Genomic DNA, 26892 nt, shown 5'->3' on the forward strand with positions numbered 1-26892 from the left:
GTCATTGTGGGACTCCTGCCATAACACTTATTTTTATATGTTCCGCCACCTCTAGGATGTCTCCGTGTGGTGTCTCTATATAGAGGTGAAAAGCATGTTCTGCCTGTAACTTGCCAACTTCTGTGATACGGGAAGAAGAAAGGTGGTCTCCAGAATGGACAAGGGTGGGTTGAATTGCTTGTCCCTCTATAGACCAACCATTGCCAAACCCATAGGGAACAACTCTCTCTCTCTGTGGTTTAAGACACTGAGGTGTTGTTTCTGCTACATTCACTCGGTTGCTGTTTCTGCACACCAAAATTCAACACTACCACCAACTGCTGCCATTACATAAGTGTATATACCTGTATGTTTACAAGAACCCTCTTTGTTTTCAATGTACTAAATAATATAGAGAATGTATACTGGTCAACGCTATTTTGTGTATCTGTCCAGTAGTGTTTTGTATTGTCTGTTTGCACTAGGTTGCACACGATGCACTTTATGTGGCTAGGACAACTTACTTCAAGTCCTTAGCTGTAAGTCCTTGTTTTATGTAGCACCATGGTCCTGGAGAAACGTTGTTTCATTTCACTATGTACTGCGTCAGCTATATATGGTTGAAAAGACAATATAAGCTTCTTGACTCTTGATTCTTGCCCCCTTCTCTGCAAAATCTGTTTGCATTTTCAGATGTCCCTGACTTGCTGTGTGACGTCGATGGGCCCTTGCTACTTGGCGACTAATTTGGAGCTTGAAATGGGTAATATGAACACTTTATCTCACTATGAAAACTGACATACCTGAGCATCCATATTATGCAGCCGGGATTGATGTTCTTGTGTCTGTGTTAATTGCCATTATGTGTGGAATTTACTCTCACTTCAAGAACCTATCAGATTTCACTCATGCTTTCCAAAAGCCCCCCCTCCTTGCTGTTTTTGCTGGCATTTAAGATGCTGCAAGGCTTGGGCCTATATACACACGTGGACACCTTTCCATGAAAGAAAGAAAAACCCACAATGCAGTCTGAAGAACGAACCCTTCATACCCGAGACAGCTGGAGCAGTTTGCTCATGAAGAGTGGGCCAAAATACCTGTCGACAGGTGCAGAAGTCCCAGTGAGAGTTACAGAAATTGCTTGCTTGCAGTGATTGCCTCAAAAGGTTATGCAACAAAATATTAAGTTGAGGATGCCATAATTTTTGTCCAGTCTAGTTTCATTAGTTGTATTTTTTTTAATGCTTCTGTTGAGCCACAATTCAAAAGCAATGTCTGATTTTCATTACTCAATTTTTTTTTATTATTACTTTTGTCCGTTTCAAGTTATTTTGTTAACCATTGTGGGTTTTTCTTTCTTAAATGGAAAGGTACCAACAATTTGTCCACGTGTGTATTTATTCAAACCCGGGACAACCCTGTGGAGACTTGTGGGACCTCTCATGTTGTAAATAACAGAAGTTCAAGCCACTTATCCAAATTCTAAGCATTCTTGTGTAAAAAATTCAAAATAATATTTCATTAAACCACTCAACCAGACCATCTATCTGTGGATGGTAAATGCTGGTATTGATTTAATCCCCAAGACTTTGTGTAGTCCACAAATGCTGTGTGATATAAATGTGATACTTTAATCGGTTGGCATCCCAAAATTTTTAAGAGTTCCTCTGCAACACTGCAGGAGGTTGACACATGGTTCCCAGGGCATGTTTAATCCACCAGGACCACCACAAAGCAATGCCCTTATGCAGTCCATTCCAATGACTCTAAGAGGCCCATACCAATTCTTTTGAAGGGAACTCTGATTAATGGAAGGTGGCGCAATGCTGCTTTTGTGGTGACTGGCCAAATTCACCAGCTGACATTCAGTACATGCCACACAACCCCAAAAAAGATGGGCTGAACCCAATGACCATCAATTACTTTGAATTGGTTGGAGATGTGCCTAAAGGTTTTGTCTTGCATTTGCACCAAAGGGAAAATTACAGTTCACTAGAACTAGGAGGCCCAAAGCTGTTCCTTCATGAGGATGCTTTTGTGCACAAAGCCAGTTTCATGAAAGCCTGGTTTTCCCAAAGGCTGGAAGAACTCGAGTGGAAGAACTAAAGTGGCCTGCTGTGAGCCCTGATAAGAACCTAATGTCCTTAAAATGAAATTTATGCTGTGATCAGATTGTACTCATTTGAAATTCTTTTTACTCTAGAGGGGTACTACTTATGTTTTGCCTTTTACACGTTTATTACTAAAACAGATCAAATTTAATCTTGTAATTACATTTGATTACACCAGATGGCACCAACATCCCTTCTCCTGTGGAAGTCTGACGTGGAACCTTTGGAATTTCTTCACTGAAATATAAATTATTTCCAAGCATTTCCAAGTGTGTTAGAATCGAGCCGGGACTAATCACAGTAGCACAAGGGGCAGGATTGGGCAGCCATGATGCCATTTATTCCTAAACACCTTTCTAAATATCTGGCTGAGCAAATTACAAGCTTGTGCTTTTTCAAAAATACCAAGATTTATGTTTTTCACTGGAAAACCTAGGATGCCAGTGGATATTGTCATAAGTAGTGGATTAAATAAAGGATCTCCAGCTCTCTCTCATTTACAAGCTCAAGCGTTTCCCCAAGAATCAAAAGGGACACTTGTACAAATCTGATTGGAAACAACAGATAACAACAAGACCCCACAAGGTCTCCACACACACACACACACACACACACACAGTTTGACTAGACTGGGAAGCCTCTAGCCTTAATTATTTGATGATTATTTTCCACAGAAGCATTTCCTAGGAATCTTTTATTCAGAAAAATGAGCATTTATATGTATACCCAAACTTCATGTTAGCATCAGGATACACATAGAAAAGGGTGTACCACTAGCTATCCTAGTTCCAGGATATATTTCTTTCTGAGTTTGATTTTGCCATGTTGAAAAATCTCTCTCTCTCTCTCTCTCTCTCTCTCTCTCTCTCTCTCTCTCTGTATTATGAATATTATGAAACCTTTAAGAAGTAATACATACATTAAACCTTCCTTTTGTTCAAGGAAATAAAGCACAACACATCAGACTGTAGTGTTTTGAGTATTTATTCAGTGACTATGACCAGTATGTTGTTACAGTGGTTTAAGCAAGAAGTAGATCGTTTCTTTTAATTCATTATAACAAAAAATCATATCATAATACATTTGGCTTATTCAGTGATGTTTAATAATATTTCACGTACAGCAATTTTTTTTTTTTTTTTTAAAGAAGGGAGCAAGGACCTCTAGAGGACCTAAATTGTATTACAACAGTAATTAAGGTGGAATGGAAACAGAAAAGATGCTAAACAGTGAAATAAAGGAAGCAAATAATACGTTTAACCTCATTTTCTTGTGTGTGGTATGAAGCAAAACAATTAAGCGTGGGGTTTTTGCTAATTTCTGCCAGATTGACTTTTGTGTTTTTATTTTTCTAAATCATGGGAAACTTGAAGAACTCTAAAATACATACCTTTCCTTGCACTGGATCTTTATCTAAACCTTAGGAAAATGGGTTTAAATGGGACGTTATCTAAAGATTACTTGTATAATTTCTGCTGCAAATTGTCTGTATGTATAGACTAATGCAAACCGTCTATATTATTTAAATAAAAGGTAAAATATAAGGTAGCATAGAATATATAGCGTGTTCATTTCTAACAGTAAAAAGAAAACAAAACCCTCATGAGCATGCTGCGAGACAAATTGTGTCCATGAACTGTCCATGAATAATTTCTAATATACTTGAGCACAGAGCAAAACGAAATAAGCTCTAATTTTGTGTCTCATGTATTCAGATCTTCAGTGGCGATTTGGAATCCTCAAATATTGGCAGGAACCATGGCCTTAATATTAATCTTGCCAACCTGGTAGGAAAAAGCAATTAACTCAATATTAGGCAATCTGAAATTGTCTTGTTATACACAAGACCAAGATTTCATGTGTGTGAATACACACCCATATACACACACACAAAACTGACTAAATGTTAGAGCTCCTTCTTTCTTTCTAATGAACAGCCAGACAGTGAATTCTTAGATCATACAGAGAAAATGCATGAATCTTTTTTTAAAAAAAAATAATGATTGTTTCCTCATCAGCATATAAAAATGACTTACTTCAAGAGTGGCAAAATTGTTCATGAAGATGTCTCCAATGATCTGAATGTTATTCACTTTCTCAATTGGAAAACGGTGACTGAACGTAGAGAGCGGGAGGCCATTCACAATTATCTGAACAAACCAAATGTAAACTTTATTAAATCCATTTGCTTAAATTCTTGAGTTTATTTCTTTTTTTTCCCCCCATAATATCTCACCTCATAGCCTGTTGAATTAATAAAGTACAAGATATCGCAGGCTCCGCCACTGACAAATGGGCCTCCTGGATTTTCTATGCTTTTTTCCCATGTGCCATTTCTGCAGCTGTCATAGACCACTGCATTCTTTCGGGGGTTGAAGTGGAAAGCAATGTCATTGTCCGCCATCAGATTTATTGCAAAGCTGAAAGAAATTGTTTAGACATGTAAATGACTGTATCAGATTCGAGTGAGAAATTTTAATCTTATATATTGGTTTTCATTCAAAGTGTCCTGAAGTGGAAAGAGATTTAGCGTACCAATCGTAACCTGAAGGAACAACCCCTTGGAAGAACAAAGCCACACCAGGTCTTAAAGGTACTGGGAGTTTTGCAGTGTAAGCTTTTTTCTGTTGCGATAATAAGCATTGTTGGTTTATTCCATGATAAATCTCCATTACTGCACTTGTATTATCATTCAAATGCAAATGTATTCAGGCATTTTAAATTTCACATGAAACTTTCTTTAATTATCAATTACTCACAGGGTTGCTGACTGGATACGGCACATCAGACTGGATGCTAGAGTTCACTGTACGTGAGGTGCCAGAGGCTAGTTCCTTTCCAAAAGTAGAAAAGCTCCAATTCTGGAAAAAGCAGACACATTATAAATGCTTATAAAAGCTTTTGAAAACACGTACACACTCACACTGAAGAGTTGGAGTTTACAGTATATCTTACCGCAACAGTTCCCATGACGTTAATGACGGTGTCTCCATAAATGTGAACTGTATTCACTTTCTCCACTGGCAGGCGATGCTTGAACAGGTAAATCTTCTGCCCATTTATATATACCTAGGAAGTACAGATGAAAAGTGTCATTCTTATAAACAGATTTTAATTACTGTTTATATTGTGTGGTTCCACTTATTATTTAAATCTGCATACCTCCCAGCCTTCTGGGTTGATCACAAAAAATATATCAAAGGCTGATCCTTTGGTAATGGGAGACCATGTTAAGCGTTCTGCGTTGTCCCAGGTCTGACCCCTTCGGGTGCTGAAGAGCATTGATTCACCAAAAGTCACAAACATGTGAAGAGTGACATCGCCAGCTTCCCTTGTCCCGGCTATAAGATTCGTTTCAAAGCTGTGTGTAGAATAAAAAAAAAAAAATTAAATACAAAAAAACCTATACATACCCATACATAACATTCTGTCAATATCAGTGTGACCGCTTAACATGAACACATACGATTGTCCTGTTGACAGAGCCGTCCCTTGGATATAGAAGGCCATTCCGGTTTTCATGCCTCCAGTAATTGGGCCAGTGTAAGGAATGCTCTGTCCATAGTAAAAGAACATAACAAACATCAAAATAGTGATATAATGTTTTATTTTATCTAAACCAGACAACTTCTGCTTTCCATATTCAAGTGAAAAATCAATAACATTTAATTAAAGCAGTATTTATAGTTAACCTGAGTCATTACAAGTTGCAGCATTTCCAGTTTTGGCATACAGTGCACATGAGATTATTATTATTATTATTATTATTATTATTATTATTTAATTTTATTTTTTTTAATCCATAAATAGTGAACTTTGTTTGAGATTTGCTACTTACAGGACTACTGATAGGATTTTTAATTTCTGATTTGATAATAGAGGTTGACCACCGTGACATTCCCATATTGGTCATAATTTTGTTCCTTATTTTATTACTGAGGTCAGGTGTGGAGATGCCCTGTGGGAAAAGAAATGATATGCATCATAAATAAGTATAAATAAACGTACATATTATTGATATGTGTAACTATTAATCATTTGACTGATTCTTATTTCTTAAAAAAATATCATTAAATGTCAGAGACTCTTAATTTAACAGTCTTTATATTTTTTAAAAACTTAATTTTCCGTGTAGCTATCAAAACATATGCATGCATGAACAATTAGAAATATGCTGACCCAGTTGCTCACTGTGAAATCGACCTTCCCTGCTAACATGAAAGGGACATAGTCGCTGACTTCACTCACTCCCACTCTACCAATAACTGAGTATCGGACCCAGTTTTGTTCTTCTTTCTTTATTCCAGTCAAGTTAACGCTGGTCATTGCGTCTGGAGTCTTGATGACTTTCCATGCGGCAGCATCAGCTGCTGAATCAGTTGGCTGGGTATTCCTGTACTCAACTCTGAACTGTACCGTCTCTCCAGTTGGGGATTTTGAAAGCTTCAGGGTGACTTTCCCATCACTGGTCTCCACCAAAGGAAAAGCAGGCTTGGATACGGGCTGGAAGTTAGGATCTGTCAGAGCGCCATTTTGATAAAGTTGAATCGCGGTTCCTGGAGTGCTGGGGTCAGATATGGATGCAATGATGCACTTGATTCTCTGCTCATTTTTATTGGCCTTGTAAAAACTTGTAAAGAGTGAAAGATTCTGCCTCATCCTTGCAGAAATATCAGGAGACGCAAACCAAGGCTGTTGCGCTTGGTATGAGCAAACGTTTGCACAGTTTTCCTCCATATTACTAAACCCTTCAGAGTTCACAAAGTCTTCTATAGCCATAAGGTATGAGTCTTCATTCTTTAGAGATGTAAATGTAAAGGACACCACCACATCAATATCAGCATCAAACAGGATGGAATTAAATGTCCCTGAGGATGTCACGACTGTCAGGTCCTTCAGCCCACTGGTATAGGCAGTCAGTATATTTAATTCAGCTAAGATGTTATCTAACCACTTGTTCATGTTGGTAGCTGTAAATGGTGACTTGTAATGGTTCTCCAGGATGGTTCCCAGTGCACTCTCTTCCATGCCCCCACTCCGAATTTCTGGCAAAACGCTGACCAGTGCCTTCTGTAATGCTACCTTATAATAACCGAGTAATTCCAGAAACAGTTCCAACCTTTCCTTTATTTTAGGGAAATGATTTGTGATTGGGTTTTTAATCAAATCATTGCATCTTCTCTGTACTTCAGCGAGTTCCTCCAACAAATTTTCTGTTTTAGACACCAGGCTCAAACTGATTTCTCTCACCAACTTAGCAGCCCTAGAATCCAAAAGTGTGAGAGGATACAGCCACACGGTCAGTGGCACACCTTTACTATTATTTTTCCTCAGCAGACTGGGCAACGTATTGCATGCCTTCAGAGCCTCATTGTATGTGGTGGGGTTTTCTTCAAGCTCATAGTCACCATAAAATGTTACGTTCAAATTCTCAGACAGTTTCTTTTCTTGTTGATTCATAGTTAGGGATGCTTGCCCCTCAATTGAAATGGTAGGGATCTTCTTAACCACTGCTTGAAGGTTTCCTTCAATTTCCTGTTTGCTTTCATTTTCTGAACTTGTATAATCAAACACCATGAAAGCAGTAGCTCCATACAGTACAGCTGTAACTACATGAGTGGCTGTTTTCTGGTCAAATACTTGTGGATAGGCGATATTACCAAGCTCCTTCATTGTGAGTTGTTCGAATTTTGTTGTCTGGCTGTACTGCATGGTAACTCTGGACTGACGTGCTGAGGATTTGGTATCCTGGAGGTATTTGGCTGATCCTCCAACCTCCACCAAACCACAAAAGAAACTGGCTTTTAGGGAAGCGCTCACATCGAGAAGGTTTGCCTTTTCATTGAGGCTGTCTGAGGAAGCAAGCTTGACAAATGTTCTAGTCTGGTCATGCACATCAATATCGTTACGCAATGCTTTCTTGTCCCATAAAGTAACACCTGAAACAAAAGTGATCAAAAATGTATCACATATGACATTACTTTTCAAAAACCATTCTAAAAGCATGAATGTGGTCTCATGAGTGGGCATGAGTACTTAATTATATACTACTGTGTTGTTATTATGTCTAAGCAGTTTAGTAAATAGGTCATAAATCTAGCTTTAGACCTCTCAAACTCTCAAAATAACCACTGGTGTAAACATTTTTTTAATTATGTGCCAGAATTAACAACAATGGGTTTCCACTAAGATTTTATGGAGTTTTAAGCCATATTTTATGTGGACTAGATGTACATGGGCAGGTGGGTTAATTACTGGTGTCAAACACTTCATGGGATTCATTTTTATATGCTGTTATTAATAGTTATTGTCATGTAACCTACTATTGATCAGCACAACCTATCTGACCATACATGCTAAAAGTGCTTAAAGTAAAGGTCCAGGCAATTCATTTGTGTGTTTTAACAAAGATCATTCTCCCTGCACAACTCAATTAGAGCTGCCATAGATGTTCTCTTGCAGCATTACTTAAGTTAAGTCATCTTTATTTATACATTACACGTATACATTACAGCACAGTGAAATTCTTTCTTCGCATATCCCATCCTTGGGGGTTGGGGTCAGAGCACAGGGTCAGCCATGATGCAGCACCCCTGGAGCAGGTGAGGTTAAGGGCCTTGCTCAAGGGCCCAACAGTGGCAGCTTGGCGGTACTGGGGCTCGATCTTCCGGTCAACGACCCAGAGCCTTAACTACTTGAGCTGCCACCGCCCCCATTCTTATTACTTATATTACTTATACTTATTACAATTCTTTTTAGACATCCTGCTCAGAAATCCTTTTCTGTTTGAATCCTGCTTAAATTTTTTGAGATTAACATTTTTATTATATGATACAAGCAATCTGCTTCACCCTCATGAAAGCTTTCTGGAAGCCCCATATCAATATTTTCAATGTACGTTTATACATCCAGGGATTTTTTCCCCCACCTATAGCTAGTATCAAAACCTGTATGACTTTGGGTCAGCATGCAAGTGTATAAATGTAGAGATGATTTTAATTTTAATCTTATAAATCTGCAACATAATATACATTGCCTGATTTTAAAAAATCTACCTTCTAAATTATGAACAAAATTCTGAAATAAGTTTATTTAAACATATTTGGTAATTTCATGCCTCTTTAATTAATGAAGAATTTCAAATGTTACCTCAGTTTAGCTTAGAAAATTTGTGTGAGACCCAGTACAGATGCCAATAGGGTAGACTAATCTCAGTGTTGGAGGTTACGTTACATTTAACATCCCTAGTGTGCTTCGTTTAGCTTTTCTTACACCATTACCCAGAACGACAATAACAACTACGACACTTTGTTGGAACTATAATGTAGGCAACATATATTAACAATATCTAATGAATACATTTATTTAAAAAAAGGATTCTCTTTGGATCAACATGACCTAACATTTATCTAGGAATGAGCACAATTATTTAAGGTGCAACTAAATTAGATGGATCTGTTTGCCAATATGACGGATGCATAAGCCTTCTCCAGTGTTCACTGGCTAAATGTAAATGCAGTCACTGGAACTATAATACAGCTATGATTATGGCACTAATATTCAGAAAGGCTTTACTGGAATTATGTAGTCATACATGAGACAAGCTCAAAAGTCAGCTTTCTTATGCTTATGCATTTTGCTTGTAAGCTAACTACAAAAGAATTAAACAAGAATAAAATATTTTCTTCAAGAAACCCTCATTATAAACCCTTCACACATCTACAGAAAAGCCATGAATGTGAGTAAAATCATTCTTGTGTTGGCATAGATAATAAAAATTACAATCTACATAATTATACTATAAATGAAAGCTTTACCTGGAATAAAAGAATCACTGCGGCAATCGTACAGCATACCAGGATACAGGGCCCTTCCCAGGGCTGCCATCTGAATGATTTTGGGCTCCATGACTGTCAAGAAAAACACAGTGTCATTAATACATATAGTGTACATATATAACTATAAAGATAAATAGAGAGATAGAGCTACTTACTTATATATATATATGTGAGTATATGAGACCTGTTGTTCCCAGTTGTGTTCTTCTCTGCTTCTAATCTGAACCAGGTTCCTCTGAAATTTATCTTGGTTTTGGAGATATTTATAGCACTAGTTTATACTCCTACATTAATTTAAGGCAAATAATCTGGGCATGTGATCAAAAGGATGATATCTTTTTCTGGCAAGCTTTGTGCGATCCACCTTGTTTTTGCAAATGGGCTGGTTTTTTCTAGGAAGCTTCAGGGTAAAATAAAGTTCACACAGTATACATACACTATATTGCCAAAAGTATTTGCTCACCTGCCTTGACTCGCATATGAACTTAAGTGACATCCCAGTCCTAATCCATAGGGTTCAATATGACGTCAGTCCAACCTTTGCAGCTATAACAGCTTCAACTCTTCCGGGAAGGCTGTCTACAAGGTTTAGGAGCGCATTTGTGAGGTCACACACTGATGTTGGAGGAGAAGGCCTGGCTCTCAGTCTCAGAAAGTTGGCGACCGTCAGTTTACGTGGCGTACCACTTCGTGGCTGAGTTGCTGTCGTTCCCAAACACTTCCATGTTCTTATAATACAGCTGACAGTTGACTGTGGAATATTTAGGAGCGAGGAAATTTCACGACTGGATTTGTTGCACAGGTGGCATCCTATCACAGTTCCACGCTGGAATTCACTGAGCTCCTGAGAGCGACCCATTCTTTCACAAATGTTTGTAAAAACAGTCTGCATGGTTAGGTGCTTGATTTTATACACCTGTGGCCATGGAAGTGATTGGAACACCTGATTCTGATTATTTGGATGGGTGAGCGAATACTTTTGGCAATATAGTGTAAGTATTGCAGAACTCATTTTAAGCAAGATACCTATATTATGCAAGACCAATACTGTGCGAGTATCTGTGTCATTTTGCATTCATTTGAAACTAGCTGAACAACAAATTGAATGTAATGTTTCAATTTAATTATCTGTCATGCGTAGTCAAAACTGTACTGCAGGCAGTGGCGTGAAATGTTTAAGACCATACCATTTCAACAAAACTTGTTGCTTGAGGGATAACCCTAGCCCTTGCCACTGTACCTGCCACTCAAGGTGTGCCCCAAGGCTCAGTTTTTGGGCATATTCATATTATCTATTAACCAAATTATCTGTAACCATCGTTCGTTATTATGCAGACACTCAGTTATAAGCCTTGTATAATGGCCCTAAAACTGTTGTTATGTGTTATGTGTTAAGTGTTATGTAATAGGAATCTTATGTAATATGAATCACTAACTCAGAAGATTGATAAATTGATACCACTGCATTACAAAATCAGAAAGACCCTCAAAAGTCTTGTGTCATTTCATTCCAGTCAAGAGAAATCTTGAAAAACTTCAGCATTTGTTAACACAACAGCCACTGGAAACATTTGTTCTAGTGTTTGTCTGTTGATAACATCTTGCCACCTCTGTGATCCCCAGGTTTAGAAAAGATGGATGACCAACTTTTATGTTTCATATAGACAAGCTTCTTTTCTATTCCATACGCAAGCATCATTGGTCTTTTGTATATTAAGAAAATGTCAGACTGTCTAATGTTGAGTTACATGCTACCCTTATATTTATTTATTTTTTTGTGAGCAAGTCTCTTGCTTAGCAGGAAAATAAAGAGAAGAGATTAATATGAAAGGCAAAATTTATATGATTCAAAAAAAAATTCAGAAGATTAATATGAAAGCCAATGTTTGAGGATGACAAGTTGCCACAAGCGTATTTTATTTTGGTCTTGGTCTGGTTATTTCCTGTTGTTTCCAATTGAATTTTCCTGATTACCTTTATTGCTTCTTGGTGTTATTGAACTGTGCATTTTTCATGAGCCTGCCATTTCCTGCTTTGAATTATAGAACTGTGTACTTTTCATGAACCTGTTATTTCTCTGCTGTGGATTATTGAACTGTGTATTTTAGGTGAGCCTGCCATTTCTCTGTTTTGGGTAATTAAACTGTGATTTTCCTGTGTGCTTGCCATTTCACTATTTTGGATTACTGTGCATCCCGTGAGTCTGCTTTCACTCTGTTGCATATGTTTGAACTGTGGATTATACTCATGACCCAGTTGCTACTTTGTTTTTGGAATTTTTAACTGTGTCCCTATATTAAAACTCACAAACTTAACCTCTGCCTGGCATCCTGCATTTGGGTTCCATTCTTGTCAGCACCATCTGGTCCACCATCATCGGCGCAGGTGCCCCAAGCCTCCAAGCATAATTGGACACCCTAACCCAGACATCTACAAGAGTTATCTTGGGTGAGGCAGAACCTCACTCGTCAAGTCCACCAGCTCTCTGGCTTGAACCCAGCCTGCCCCATACCGAATGCTTCTTTGGGGAACCTGGGCTCTGCTGAGCTTTCTTGATGCAGTGCAACATAGTATTTGAGTTACAGCCATCCTCCTTCCCTTTTGAACATGCCAAGGTGGCCTACATAATTTCCCTCCTGTCTGGCAAAGCACAACTATGGGATTTGGGAATGCCAATCGACTGTGTGCACAATCTACAAAGCCTTCTGGGAGAAAGTAGGCCCTGCAGCAAGTAGGGGCTCTGTCTCTACTGTGGCAATCTGAGGCACTTCACACTCTCCTATCCAGCAAAATGACGGCCTCATCCCTGAAAGGGGATTCAGCAATGAGCCCACCTGTCCCATTGTTAAGCCATTGTTTAAGAGCCTGCATCACCTGGAGCATGACCTGGCTGTTTTTCTTCACTCTGGGGCAGACTCCGAGTACGTGGAAAGGGTTCTGGCGCGGCAGTTGGAATTAGTGACTGAGCCTCTCCTAGCCCCCCTCCAAGTTCGAGCCCTGGATGGCCACATCCTTCAGGATTAAACCTCTGCTGGTCACCATGTCTGAGCATCAGTGAGAGTGGCTTTTTTTCCTTGTCATCCCCTCACCCCAAGTGGCTGTCATGTTTGGCTTCCGAGATGGCCCATTTCACTCCAATACCCAAGCTCCCCTCTGCCAAGGAATCTGCCCCACAACATTATCTCAGACCAAGGCCCTCAATTCACTTCTTATTACTGGAAGCAATTCTGTCGGTTCCTAGGGGTGCCCATCAATCTATCTTCAAGAGCTTGAGATGAGACCAAGTCCAACAACTTGGTTGAATATGCCCATAATTTCCTGCCATCTTCTGCCACAAGGTTGTCCCCATTCCAGGCCACCTACAGCTACCAACATCCTTTATTCTCCTCTCAGGAGGTGGAGGCCTCAGCTCCCTTAGCCCTCACCTTGGTTAAGCATTGCAGACAAGTTTGGAGAATATCTTGTGCCACCCGATTATCAAGGAACTATGCCCGCTGGGCCAACCTCAAGCACCGTCCGGCTCCCCCATACCATATCGGCCAAAGAGTCTGGCTTTCCACCCGTGACTTACCCCTCAAGATCAGAAGCTCGGAAGCTGGCCCCTTACATCATTAGGCTGTTCTCATCTGAGTCCATCTGACCATCTGACCTTCCACATCTGTCGCCTCAAGCCAGCAATTGATTTGCTGTTGTGTTATCTCAAACAGAAGTACTCAATGTTTTTTTAGCCAGGGACCCCTCTGGAATAAAATAATTTCAAATGACCCCTGTTCTTATCAGGGCTTTCTGCAGACCACTTCAGTTATATATATATATATATATATATATATATATATATATATATATATATATATATATATATACACTATGTTGCCAAAAGTGTTCGCTCACCTGCCTTGACTCGCATATGAACTTAAGTGACATCCCATTCCTAATCCATAGGGTTCAATATGATGTCAGTCCACCCTTTGCAGCTATAACAGCATCAACTCTTCTGGGAAGGCTGTCCACAAGGTTTAGGAGTGTGTTTATGGGAATTTTTGACCATTCTTCCAGAAGCGCATTTGTGAGGTCACACACTGATGTTGGACGAGAAGGCCTGGCTCTCAGTCTCCGCTCTAATTCATCCCAAAGGTGTTCTATCGGGTTGAGGTCAGGTCTCTGTGCAGGCCAATCAAGTTCATCCACACCAGACTCTGTCATCCATGTCTTTATGGACCTTGCTTTGTGCACTGGTGCACAGTCATGCTGGAAGAGGAAGGGGCCAGCTCCAAACTGTTCCCACAAAGTTGGGAGCATGGAATTGTCCAAAATGTCTTGGTATGAGTTCCTTTCACTGGAACTAAGGGGCCAAGCCCAGCTCCTGAAAAACAACCCCACACCATAATCCCCCCTCCACCAAACTTTACACTTGGCACAATGCAGTCAGACAAGTACCGTTCTCCTGGCAACCGCCAAACCCAGACTTGTCCATCAGATTGCCAGATGGAGAAGCGTGATTCGTCACTCCAGAGAACACGTCTCCACTGCTCTAGAGTCCAGTGGCGGCGTGCTTTACACCACTGCATCCGACGCTTTGCATTGCACTTGGTGATGCATGGCTTGGATGCAGCTGCTTGGCCATGGAAACCCATTCCATGAAGCTCTCTGCGCACTGTTCTTGAGCTAATCTGAAGGCCACATGAAGTTTGGAGGTCTGTAGCAATTGACTCTGCAGAAAGTTGGTGACCTCTTCGCACTATGCGCCTCAGCATCCGCTGACCCCGCTCCGTCAGTTTACGTGGCCTACCACTTCGTGGCTGAGTTGCTGTCATTCCCAAACACTTCCACGTTCTTATAATACAGCTGACAGTTGACTGTGGAATATTTAGGAGTGAGGAAATTTCACGACTGGATTTGTTGCACAGGTGGCATCCTATCACAGTTCCACGCTGGAATTCACTGAGCTCCTGAGAGCGACCCATTCTTTCACAAATGTTTGTAAAAACAGTCTGCATGCCTAGGTGCTTGATTTTATACACCTGTGGCCATGGAAGTAATTGGAACACCTGATTCTGATTATTTGGATGGGTGAGCGAATACTTTTGGCAATATAGTGTATATATATATGGACTCACAAAGACACCACAAAGTCTTGCAATTTGTAACAGTGTAGGTTCCAAGCCTTTGAATTACTTCTCGCATATTGATCTAGTTCTGTATCTCTGTTTACCTGCTTGAATCCTGGATTTTGTATATCTATGCATTTACCATATCTGGACCTATGCCTGAACTCTAATTACTCCCTACTTGGATGCCTTTTTTATATCTGTGTATTGACCCTAGCCTACTTTTGACATTGGATCCTGTAAATGAATCTGTGGAGGTGGGGGTTGGAGGTTGGGGGGCACATGCTCGAGTTCTGGTTGGTGAATGGAGGTCAGATCTGGGAAAAGTGAATGGTTAGGACCTACACCTGTGTGGGATTTCTTCAATATGTGTTCTGCTTTTCACTGAGCAGCAGAAAGTGAAAAGTCAGAGTGACAACAGTCACAAGAGAGAGAGAGAGAGAGAGAGCTGAGAAGCACAGGTTAAAGTGTGTACAACCTTATTGAATGGATGCAAATAAAAAGCCCTTTTGTCCCCAGTTTTTCACCTAGCTCTTCATTTCTGGTCCAACCTCTTAGAGTGTGACATTGGTCCCAAAAAGCAGGAAAGTGAAGAAGATTCACTATCATGGAATCACTGCACCTCAAGACCCTTGCCAGTATGAACCAGATGTAACCTTAGGCCCTTCTTGAGCTGCATACAGAGCAGGAGCAATGCTTCCAGTTCCTTCTTCAAATTCAGGCAGAGGTCCAACATGTGCTACATAGTCTGGTCCAGCTGGGAGGTACTCCAGTAGCGGCCCAAGCAGCCACTACTGCCATGCTCCACAAGAGCTGGAAGCATGCTGCTGGCCAAACACATAGTGGGTGGTCTCCTTGCTGCCTCTGCTGTCAGAGGAAGCACAACAGCTTCCAGTCACAAGCCTGCTTGAGTACCTAGACCTAAAGTCTATTTTGCAATGGGTCAGACGCACCCCTGAACAGTACCATCAGTGCTTCCACTTACTGATGCTCAGTGGGCTTGCCTACCTGTTTGCGTTTTCTCAACAACATACAGCACCGAAGATGTCCTGACTACCAGAGGACGTGGTACAATGGGTCCAGTGCCTTCATCCTGCATCTCTAGAAAATGTTCTCCTTCTCAGGTTTCTGACTCTGGGACCAAATGTTGTGGGAGTAAGGTCTGGGCTGGTGTGATGGAATTGTGGGAACATTTCCAGGACGTGATGGATCCATGTCACATGATGGGTGTTTGTCCTGGTAAAATTTGATGCATATCTAGTGCCAAACATTGTGTAACTGCTTGATTAGTTAGGTGGAGATCACTTTTATTCAATAATAAATTTGACCAAGGGATACTGGCAGATCCCCTTGACTCATATCTCATGAGAAAATGACATTGTTCACTCCATTCATGGCCCTTCCCCATGGACATAATCCTCCATCTTTATGCTGTCTATCTGGATGACATAATTATTTATAGTAATGATTGCCATTCACATGTTCACTTTCTGAAGGCTGTCCTGGGATCATTGAGATGGGTGGGACTCACAGCAAAGTGCAATTTGAAGGGTGAAAGCATGGTAACTGGGCATTTGCTTGGGCCATGGGCAGGCTTGGGGAGCATGGGCAGTCCCAAAGTAGGTGAGGCAGTTTCTGGGGCTGACTGTGCCTAGTTATTTTGATGTCACCAGTCATCTGATGTCACCAGTTACCAGATGTTCACTGATCTCACCAGTCTGCTGACTGGTCCACGACCAAGTTAAGCAGAATTAATATATTTATTGATAGAGACTCCAAAAGCACTTCTGTAAGTCACTCCTAATATCTGTCTCTTTTTTAGACTCCTTTGACCTAACTGTTACTAGATGAAGGCATAGTTTAGGGGTGGTATAAAATTCAATGCAGAGCATGAGAGCAGAGCAAAGAACATCAAAAAACTGATTTAGGGCCATCAAGGGTGTCAACAAACCAATGAATGGTGAGACCCTTACTACAGAATATTTGGTTATTAGATAATATGTAAAAAAAAACCAAAAAAAAAAAACCTGGGTGCCTTGGGGCACACCTTGAGTCACAGACACAGTGGCAAAGTAACCCTCAAGCAAAATGTTCTGTATGATCCAACCCATTCCAGGTCACTGCCTGCAGTACAGTTTTTATTATTAGATAATGAAATTGGAACATTAGGTTCAACTTGTTAAGCTAATTTTAAATGAATGTAAATGACAAAGTTGATCCCACAGTATTGATTTTGCATAAAGTATCTGGCTTAAACTGAGTTTCAACAAAAAAAACAGAAGATAATGTGATGTTACCAGCACATATGTCCCTGGAGTCTGCATTTAAAGCATGCTTGAGGCTGTATTGGTATGTGACAACAACACATGTTTACAAGCACCAGTTAGGGTCTGTTACATTTCATGTTCTACATTAGTTATGTATACTGTGTGAAGTTTATCTTACCCTGAAGCTCCCTGACAAAAATATTAGCCCATTTGCAAACACAAGGTGGATCACGCAAAGTTTGTCAGATAAAGATATTATTGTTTGATCATATGCCCAAAAACTGAACCTTGGGGCACACCTTGAGTGACAGGTACAGTGGTTAGGGTTAGGGTTATCCTTCAAGCAACAAGCTCTGGTGAAATGGTATGATCTTAAGCAATCCAGGCCACTGCCTGCAGTACAGTTTTGACTACGCATGACAGATAATTAAATTGGAACATTAGGTTTGATTTGTTAAGCTAGTTTTAAATGAATGCAAATGACACAGTTGCTCCCACAGTATTGGTCTTGCATAAAATACATATCTTGCTTAAAATGAGTTTTGACAAAGAACAGAAGATAATGTGATGTTCCCACCACATATGTTCCCAGTGTTTGTATATAAAGCGGAGTTTAGGCTATATGGGTATGTGGAAACAGCACAGGTTCACAAACACAAGTTAGGTTCTTTTGCATTCCATTCTAAAGAGTATCTGCAATACTCTGTGAACTTTACCCTGAAGCTTCCTGACTAGCAATACCAGGCAATTTGCAAACACAAGGTGGATCACACAAAGTTTGCCTGCAAAACATATTATCCTTTTGATCACATGCCCAGATTATTTGCCTTAAATTACTGTAAGGAGTTTAAACTAGCGCTATAAATATCTCCAAAACCAAGATAAATTTCAGAGGAACCTGGTTCAGATTAGAAGCAGAGAAGAACACAACTGGGAACAACAGGTCTCATATACTCACATATATATATATATATAAGTAAGTAGCTCTATCTCTCTATTTATCTTTATAGTTATATATGAACACTATATGTTTTATATGTATATAAATCATGAGAAAAATATATTCCTTTCATCTGGATCATCATCAATCATCATAGATTATTCAGAAATATTTATTAATTACAATGTGTTTTTCTTGACAGCCATGGAGCCCAAAATCATTGAGATGGCAGCCCTGGGAAGGGCCCTGTATCCTGGCATGCTGTATGACTGCCGCAATGATGCTTTTATTCCAGGTAAAGCTTTCATTTATAGTGTAATTATGCAGATGGTAATGTTTATAATTCATTAAGTAAGAACGATTTTACTCACTTGTTTGTGTAAAAGTAGGGGGAGGGTTTATGGTGAGAATGCTTTATGTTCAAATTCGATTAAAAAAAATATATAGTAGTCATTAATGTTATATTGGTATATTAAACTAGGCTATTGGCATCTTAACAGGGTTTCAAAGTAACACTGATATATTGGATCACAACACTTACTTGAAATTCTTTACCCTTAAATTTAAGGTAAACTTTGAGAAAGTCTGAAAAGGGGTCACTGAAGGGTCAAGAGGCATGAACCTACCAAATATATTTCAATTTCTGTCTTTTTCTTCATATATGTTTTGGGAAATGGAGATTTTATAATGGGAATGGCAATGTATATGACGCTTTTAAATGGTGGACATTTACTTGTACTTTTATGTGCTTGCATATTGGCATAATAGACACACAACTAGATATAGGTGGAAATAGGTATTTAGTTAAAAGGTCATTATTAAATAACTATTGGTTACACTATTGGCTATTTTGAGAGTTTGATTAAGTTTATATATTCAATATTTAATTGAACTATTTAGACCCAGACACTAGGATTCTATACAGTATAATACAGACCAGTATCAAGTGTGTCTGCTAGTTTAAAAAGATTTTAATATTATTTGTAATATTACAAATATTATAAAAATCAATTTGTGATAGATCTGTCATTTCTCAACACTCTTTTGTTCAGGTATCACTTTATGGGACAAGAATGCATTGCGTGATGATATTGATGTGCACGACCAGACTAAAACATTTGTCAAGCTTGCTGCCTCTGACAGTGTCACCGATAAGGCCAACCTCCTAGATGTGAACGCTTCCCTAAAAGCCAGTTTCTTAGGTGGTTTAGTGGAGGTTGGAGGATCAGCCAAATACCTACAGGATTCTAAAAGCTCAGCACGTCAGTGCAGAATTACTATGCAGTACAGCCAGACAACAAAATTCGAACAACTTACAATGAAGGAGCTTGGTAATATCGCCTATCCACAAGTATTCGAGCAGAAAACAGCCACTCATGTAGTTACAGCTGTACTGTATGGAGCTTCTGCTTTCATGGTGTTTGATTATACAGCCTCACAAAATGAGAACAAACAGGCTGCTGAAGGAAGCCTTTATGCAGTGGTCAAGAAGATTCCTACCATTTCAATTGAGGGGCAAGCATCCCTTAAGATGACTGCAGAAGAAAAGAACCTAGCTGAAAATATAAATGTCACATTTTATGGTGACTATGAGCTTGAAGAGAACCCCACTACATACACAGAGGCTCTGAGAGCATGCAAAAGGTTGCCCAGTCTGCTGAAGGAAAGAAACTCTAAAGGTGTGCCACTGACTGTGTGGCTGTATCCTCTCACACTTTTGAATACTAAGGCTGCTAAGTTGGTGAGAGAAATCACTTTGAGCCTGGTGTCTAAAACAGAGAGTGTGTTGGAGGAGCTTGCTGAAGCAGACAGAAAATTCAATGATTTGCTCAAAAACCCAATTACAGCCAGTTTCCCTGATGTCAAGAAAAGTTTGGAACAGTTTAAGGAATTACACAGTTGTTATAAGATAACATTACAGAAGGCACTGGTCAACATTTTGCCAGGCATTCGGAATGGAACACTTGAGAACAAGGCACTGGGAGACATCCTGAGCAACCATGGCATGTCACCCTTTACTGCTACCAGCATGAACAAATGGTTAGATAGCATTACAACTGAAATAAATGTACTGACTTCCTATACCAGTTCGCTGAAGGACATCACATTTTTGTCATCCGAAGGGTTATTTAATTCCATTCTCTTTGATCCTAATGCTGATTCAGTGGTTTGCTTGACATTTACCTCTCTAAACAGTGAAGACCCCTACCTTGTGGCTGCACAAAGCTTTGTGAATTCTCCAGCGATGGCAAATTTTGGACAAAAAATTACTAAAGCTTTCTCATACCCAGCTGCACAGCCTTGGTTCACGTCTCTTGAAATCTCTGCAAGAATGAGGCAGAATCTTTCTCTCTTTACCAATTTTTGCAAGATCACTAAAAATGAGAAGAGAATCAAGTGCGTCATTGCCTCCATACCAGACCCCAGCAATCCAGGAACCTCCATCCGACTTTATCAGTATGGTGCTCTCAAAACTAGTAAGTTCCTTCCTGTATCCAAGCCTGCTGTACCTGTGTTGGAGACACGTGATGGGAAACCCTTTGTAACGTTATCAAAATCTCCAACTGGAGAGACAGTACAGTACAGAGTTGAGTACAGAAATTCCCAGCCAACTGATACAACAACTGATGCTGACTGGACAGTCGTCACAACTCCAGATGCATATACCAGCTTTGCACTGAGTGGACTTAAGCCAATAGAACAATACTGGGTCCGATACAGAGCTGTTGGTATTCTGGGAGTGAGTGAACCCAGCGATTATGTCCCTTTCTCTTTTACTGGGAAGGCCGATTTCACATTGAGCCAATGGGTCAGTAAAGATTATAACATATTTTTAATTATTACTATTCATGCATGCATATGAATTTGGTAGTAAGTAAATATATAATTTATTTAATTATGCGGTACATCATTTTTTTTTACCCACAGAACCTCTCCATGCCTTCACTCATTAATTATCTAAGGACTAATATAGTGACCAATATGGGCTTGTCACGATGGTCTTCCTCTACGATCAAGTCAGAGATTGCAAACATTATAAACAATCCTGTGAGTAACAACAGTTCAAAACAAAATCCCCTAATGTCTAATATAATGCTAAAACTGGACTATGTGGACTGCACCATTATGTGCAAATAGCTTTACTTTAGTAAATGGAATGTATAAATATACATGGCCTCATGGCCTAATCTTACTAAAGTTTCTACTCTCTATTGTTCTTGCTTCGTTTAAATCAGTGTTGTCTGGTTTAGATAAAAAAAAATAAAACATTATATCACCACTTGATGTTTATTACTGACCACCACTTGATGTGCTTTTACTAACCACAGAGCATTCCTTACACTGGCCCAATTACTGGAGACGTGAAAACCGGAATGGCCTTCTATTTCCAAGGGACGGCTCTTTCAACAGGAAAATTGTATGTGTTCATGTTAAGCGGTCACACTGATATTGACAGAATATTGACAGAAGGTTATGTATTGTATTTAATTATTTTTTTATTCTACACACAGCTTTGAAACGAATCTTATAGCCGGGACAAGGGAAGCTGGCAATGTCACTCTTCACATGTTTGTGACTTTTGGTGAATCAATGCTCTTCAGCACCCGAAGGGGTCAGACCTGGGACAACGCAGAACGCTTAACATGGTCTCCCATTACCAAAGGATCAGCCTTTGATATATTTTTTTGGATCAACCCAGAAGGCTGGGAGGTATGCAGATTAAAATAATAAGTGGAACCACACAATATAAACAGTAATTAAAATCTGTTTATAAGAATGACACTTTTCATCTGTACTTTCCAGGTATATATAAATGGGCAGAAGATTTACCTGTTCAAGCATCGCCTGCCAGTGGAGAAAGTGAATACAGTTCACATTTATGGAGACACCGTCATTAACGTCATGGGAACTATTCCGGTAAGATATACTGTATACTCCAACTCTTCAGTGTGAGTGTGTACGTGTTTTCAAAAGCTTTTATAAGCACAGTTTCTATAAGCATTTATAACGTGTCTGCTCTCTCCAGAATTGGAGCTTTTCTACTTTTGGAAAGGAACTAGCCTCTGGCACCTCACGTACAGTGAACTCTAGCATCCAGTCTGATGTGCCGTATCCAGTCAGCAACCCTGTGAGTAATTGATAATTAAAGAAAGTTTCATGTGAAATTTAAAATGCCTGAATACATTTGTATTTGAATGATAATACAAGTGCAGTAATGGAGATTTATCATGGAATAAACCAACAATGCTTATTATCGCAACAGAAAACAGCTTACACTGCAAAACTCCCAGTACCTTTAAGACCTGGTGTGGCTTTGTTCTTCCAAGGGGTTGTTCCTTCAGGTTACGATTGGTACGCTAAATCTCTTTCCACTTCAGGACACTTTGAATGAAAACCAATATGTAAGATTAAAATTTCTCACTCGAATCTGATACAGTCATTTACATGTCTAAACAATTTCTTTCAGCTTTGCAATAAATCTGATGGCGGACAATGACATTGCTTTCCACTTCAACCCCCGAAAGAATGCAGTGGTCTATGACAGCTGCAGAAATGGCACATGGGAAAAAAGCATAGAAAATCCAGGAGGCCCATTTGTCAATGGCGGAGCCTGCGATATCTTGTACTTTATTAATTCAACAGGCTATGAGGTGAGATATTATGGGGGGAAAAAAAAAGAAATAAACTCAAGAATTTAAGCAAATGGATTTAATAAAGTTTACATTTGGTTTGTTCAGATAATTGTGAATGGCCTCCCGCTCTCTACGTTCAGTCACCGTTTTCCAATTGAGAAAGTGAATAACATTAAGATCATTGGAGACGTCTTCATGAACAACTTTTCAGTTGTTGAAGTAAGTCATTTTTATATGGTGATTATTATTTACAATCTATGTGTGTACTAATATTAATAATCATCATCGTCATCATTCTTTTTTACTCCTCACACATTTATCATTGGTCTTTTGGGTAACAAGAAAATGTCTGTCTAATGTTGAGTTCTGTACTTCCTCTATAGTTAACATTTTTTTTTTTTGCAAAAAGTTCAAGAAAGTAATTCTTTATTCTGTTTCTTTTCCTACCAGGTGGGCGACGTAAACATGCAAATAAAACTGCCTGCCAACATTTGAGGATTTCTAATCATCAGTGAAGCTTCGAGTACATTTGAAGGACTTTTGTTTCACTCTGTGCTCAAGGATTTCAGAATTCATGGACACAACTTTCTCATGTGGACTTTGTTGCTTCTTGTGGTTAGAAATGAACACGCTATACATTCTTTGCAACAGTTTTACAGTTCTTACTCTTAAGAACTCTTACTTCAATAATATAGACGGTGAACAAGTAGTTCATTACTAGCAAGTCGATACTTTTGCAGCAAAAATGATGGCAGCAGTATTTTATTTTATTTTATTTAAATTTTTTAGATAAATCCATTTAAACCCAAGATTCCAGTGTAATGGAAGTCTGTTTTTGACTATTTTAACCAAACATGCATTCACAAATTTTCCCCATGATTTAGGGAAACATCGCGAAAGTCTGCAATGTTAATTAAGGCAAAAAATTAGCTAATTTTCACGCTTCAATATTTGCTTGTCCTTTCGTACCTCGCACCATAAAATGAGGTCGAACCTTTTTTTTTTTTTTGCCTTTTTTTTTTTGCTTTCTTTGCTGTTTCTTTACTCATTTGCTATTTCTTTGCATCTTTCACTGTTTCAGTTCTACCTGAAATGCTGTTGTAATACAATGTGGGACCTGCAGAGGGCACTCAATGCACGTCTCTTTAAAAAAAAGAAAAAAGAAAAAATTGCTCTATACGACATATTCATCATTTAATATATATATATATATATATATATATATATATATAATAACCACTGAATTAGTCAAATGTATTATGATATGATCCAGTTCTTTATCTTGCATTTGAATCATAAAAAATATTTACTTCAACATAATGGTCATAATCAATAAATAAATAGTCATAAAACATTGTCTGTGTGTTACTTCTTTATTTCCTTATGAATATTAAACCTGATGTCTGTGTTTCTCCTTAAAGGTATCTTAATATATTGTATAAAATACAGATAGAGAGAGAGAGAGAGAGAGAGAGACCTACACACCCCAGAATAGTACATCAAGGTGTGCTGAGAATAGGACAGATAGACGTTTATAATAAATGACCTGTGTAATGCCATTTCCTTAATATAGAAAGAAATTCAACATACTGTATTCCTAGAGACAAAGCTGCCTTTTGAAGGGATGTTGTTGCCACCTTGTGGACATAAATGCTATAACAAGATTAAATCTGTTTAAGCAATTACAAACTACCCATAATATGTTTTAGCACATTTAGCATTTTAGGCTATACTGATATAAATAACCATACACACAATTTAAATCAAATAAATTGATGCTTATGGTGTGTTTTATATGTATATCCTCGGCTTTAAACCGCTTTAAAGTTTCAAGAAGAAGTAACATAATCTTGGGAATGGTTAGTACAGGGAGCCCTACATTTTTTTTTAGGCTCCAAGAAGACATGATGAATATCATATAACCCCAAGCTTTGGCCACCCTGCATCTTCCCCCAGATTTATTCCTTAGGATTGTTGTAACATTTGAACGTTTTATCATAAATCAGTAAAATCCAGTATTTGTAAACAGCAGCCAGCGGTTGGTTTGCTGCTGTGTTATGATTTAATGTGCTGTTGTGTTATCTCAAGCAGAGGTAATCAATCCTTTTCAGCCAGGTAACCACTCCAGAGTAACAGAATTTTAAATGACCCCATAACAACTACAGCGTAAATTTAATTTTCAGAACAATAGGCTCCTATCAGGGCTCTCAGCAGGTCACCTCAGTTCATCCACTCAAGTTCTGCCAACCTTTAACCCTAACCCTAAACCAAGGGAAATTGGATTCCTATAGCACATAAAGACATCCCATACAAAGGACCACATACAGGGGTCGGGCAACCACATATTTATAGCCATATACTGTAGTGCAGATTTCTCTGAAAATCCACTTAAAAACAGAATTCATTACAGGTTTTTATCACATATGCTCCCAAGTTCTAGTACACATCTTCTATGGTCACATTACCTTCCTGTCTGATTTGTTTATACCGCACATGGGCAGCACTTGACCTAGTTCTGTTTCACTGTTTACCTGCTTGGATTTTGGATATCTCCTGACCTCTGCACCTGACCTCCGATTACTCATAGGATCTCCCTTTTGTGCTTGTCTGTCTTTTGATATCTGCTTGTTGACCCTGTGCTGCCTTTTGAAACTGCACACACACACACACACACACACAGATAGATAGATAGATAGATAGATAGATAGATAGATAGATAGATAGATAGATAGATACATAGATACATAGATACATAGATACATAGATACATAGAAATTCCCATGAGTTTTCAGTACATTACGTTTTGATATCACTTTAAAAAGGTCCAAAATTCTTGCGCCCCCACCCTCCAGCACTACCTTTATTCACATAATACTATGTAACGTATCTATTTAAAATAAATTGAATACATTTCATATATTGTACATTTTACTATATAGACATATATAGACACTATATGGACAGTACATTTAACTATCAGAAATTAAAAAAGGAAAAGATTTGACATATGGTATGACTGTAGCCTTGAAATATGCTTATGAATACTGACCACTAATCTATGACACAATGATAGCATGCAGCCGGTGATATTAAGTCCAGTCAAGTCGCTTTGTGTGTTAATTTGAGAGCGAATTTGTAGTTCTGAAGTCGACTGCAGATGTGAGAGAAATAAAGAGCGAAGACTGGAAGCCAGTCCATAAGAGAGTCATTTTAAAACATACCCTTGTGGTATGTTTATGAGTGTTTATCTGTACCGCAGTGTGTTCATGCAGGGTGGGTGTTGGCTGCTTCATACAGCTGTGAGGTGCTTTTCTCTTCTCTTCTCTCTCCTCGTCTTATCCTCGAGTGGCTGGGTGTGGCACGTTATTTTCAGCAGAGCCTGATTAATTCACACAGCTTGCTCTCAGCCGCATGCCTCGTCTTCACCAGGCTGCAAATTAATTCAAGTCGTATGCAGCTCTCTATTTCTGTACCAGTCTAAAGCTTGGACACCTTGATGCTTTTAATACTGTTTGCTGCACAGTGTATGTTTTAATGTTATATGATGTAATGTAAAATTGCTCTGCACAGCATTCATACTGCTCCTTTAAGTAGTTCTTACATAGCTTATCATCATTGACATATGCAGCATTTTTTTGTGGATGCACATCCCTGGTGCCTGCACTTAATTTATCACAAAGTGGATAAAACCTATTTCTTATATGTGACTAAATTGTAAGCGTGGCAGGGATTAGAGTGGTAAAGACAGATATGGAGGCTTGAACTTCAGTGGTGGAATAGAGTGGCTAATGGAAGGAGAACTCGACATGGTCTTCTGTTACTACAGCCCATCTATGTCAGGGTTGGATCTATCGCAACATGTTGTGTGTTCTAAGATGCTTTTTTGCTCAGCATGGTTGTAAAGAGTGTTTATATGAGCTACAGTCATCTTCCTGTCAGCTGGAACTATTCTCCTTTTTTTCTGTCTATTTGACCAGTGGTTTCCTCCCAAAGAACTGACACACTGCAAGGTTTT

At 39.0% G+C, this 26892-nt stretch overlaps 2 protein-coding genes across 3 annotated transcripts; one reads left to right on the forward strand and one right to left on the reverse strand.

Moving 5' to 3' along the window:
- Positions 1–3063: 3063 nt before the first annotated feature.
- LOC131347200 (verrucotoxin subunit beta-like) lies at positions 3064–10198 on the reverse strand. The gene is made up of 12 exons (XM_058381153.1): positions 10084–10198; positions 9908–10000; positions 6270–8029; positions 5929–6048; positions 5557–5645; positions 5253–5451; positions 5046–5159; positions 4850–4951; positions 4626–4714; positions 4327–4510; positions 4127–4240; positions 3064–3874 (listed from the first exon to the last, which is right to left on the reverse strand). The coding sequence occupies exons 2-12, from the start codon at positions 9996–9998 to the stop codon at positions 3830–3832; spliced, it is 2907 nt and encodes a 968-aa protein (XP_058237136.1). The 5' UTR covers positions 9999–10000; positions 10084–10198; the 3' UTR covers positions 3064–3829.
- Positions 10199–18189: 7991 nt separating this feature from the next.
- LOC131347256 (verrucotoxin subunit beta-like) lies at positions 18190–24141 on the forward strand. Of its 2 annotated transcripts, none has more exons than XM_058381239.1 (12): positions 18190–18279; positions 18446–18538; positions 19296–21052; positions 21172–21291; positions 21573–21661; positions 21756–21954; positions 22048–22161; positions 22271–22372; positions 22508–22596; positions 22712–22895; positions 22983–23096; positions 23328–24141. In XM_058381239.1, the coding sequence occupies exons 2-12, from the start codon at positions 18448–18450 to the stop codon at positions 23370–23372; spliced, it is 2904 nt and encodes a 967-aa protein (XP_058237222.1). In that variant the 5' UTR covers positions 18190–18279; positions 18446–18447; the 3' UTR covers positions 23373–24141. The 2 variants fall into 2 exon arrangements, with proteins under 2 accessions (XP_058237222.1, XP_058237221.1); XM_058381238.1 differs by having other exon boundaries at positions 18202–18246.
- Positions 24142–26892: the final 2751 nt, after the last annotated feature.

The sequence above is a fragment of the Hemibagrus wyckioides genome, linkage group LG26, assembly GCF_019097595.1.
Source record: "Hemibagrus wyckioides isolate EC202008001 linkage group LG26, SWU_Hwy_1.0, whole genome shotgun sequence".
NCBI classification, from domain to species: domain Eukaryota; kingdom Metazoa; phylum Chordata; class Actinopteri; order Siluriformes; family Bagridae; genus Hemibagrus; species Hemibagrus wyckioides.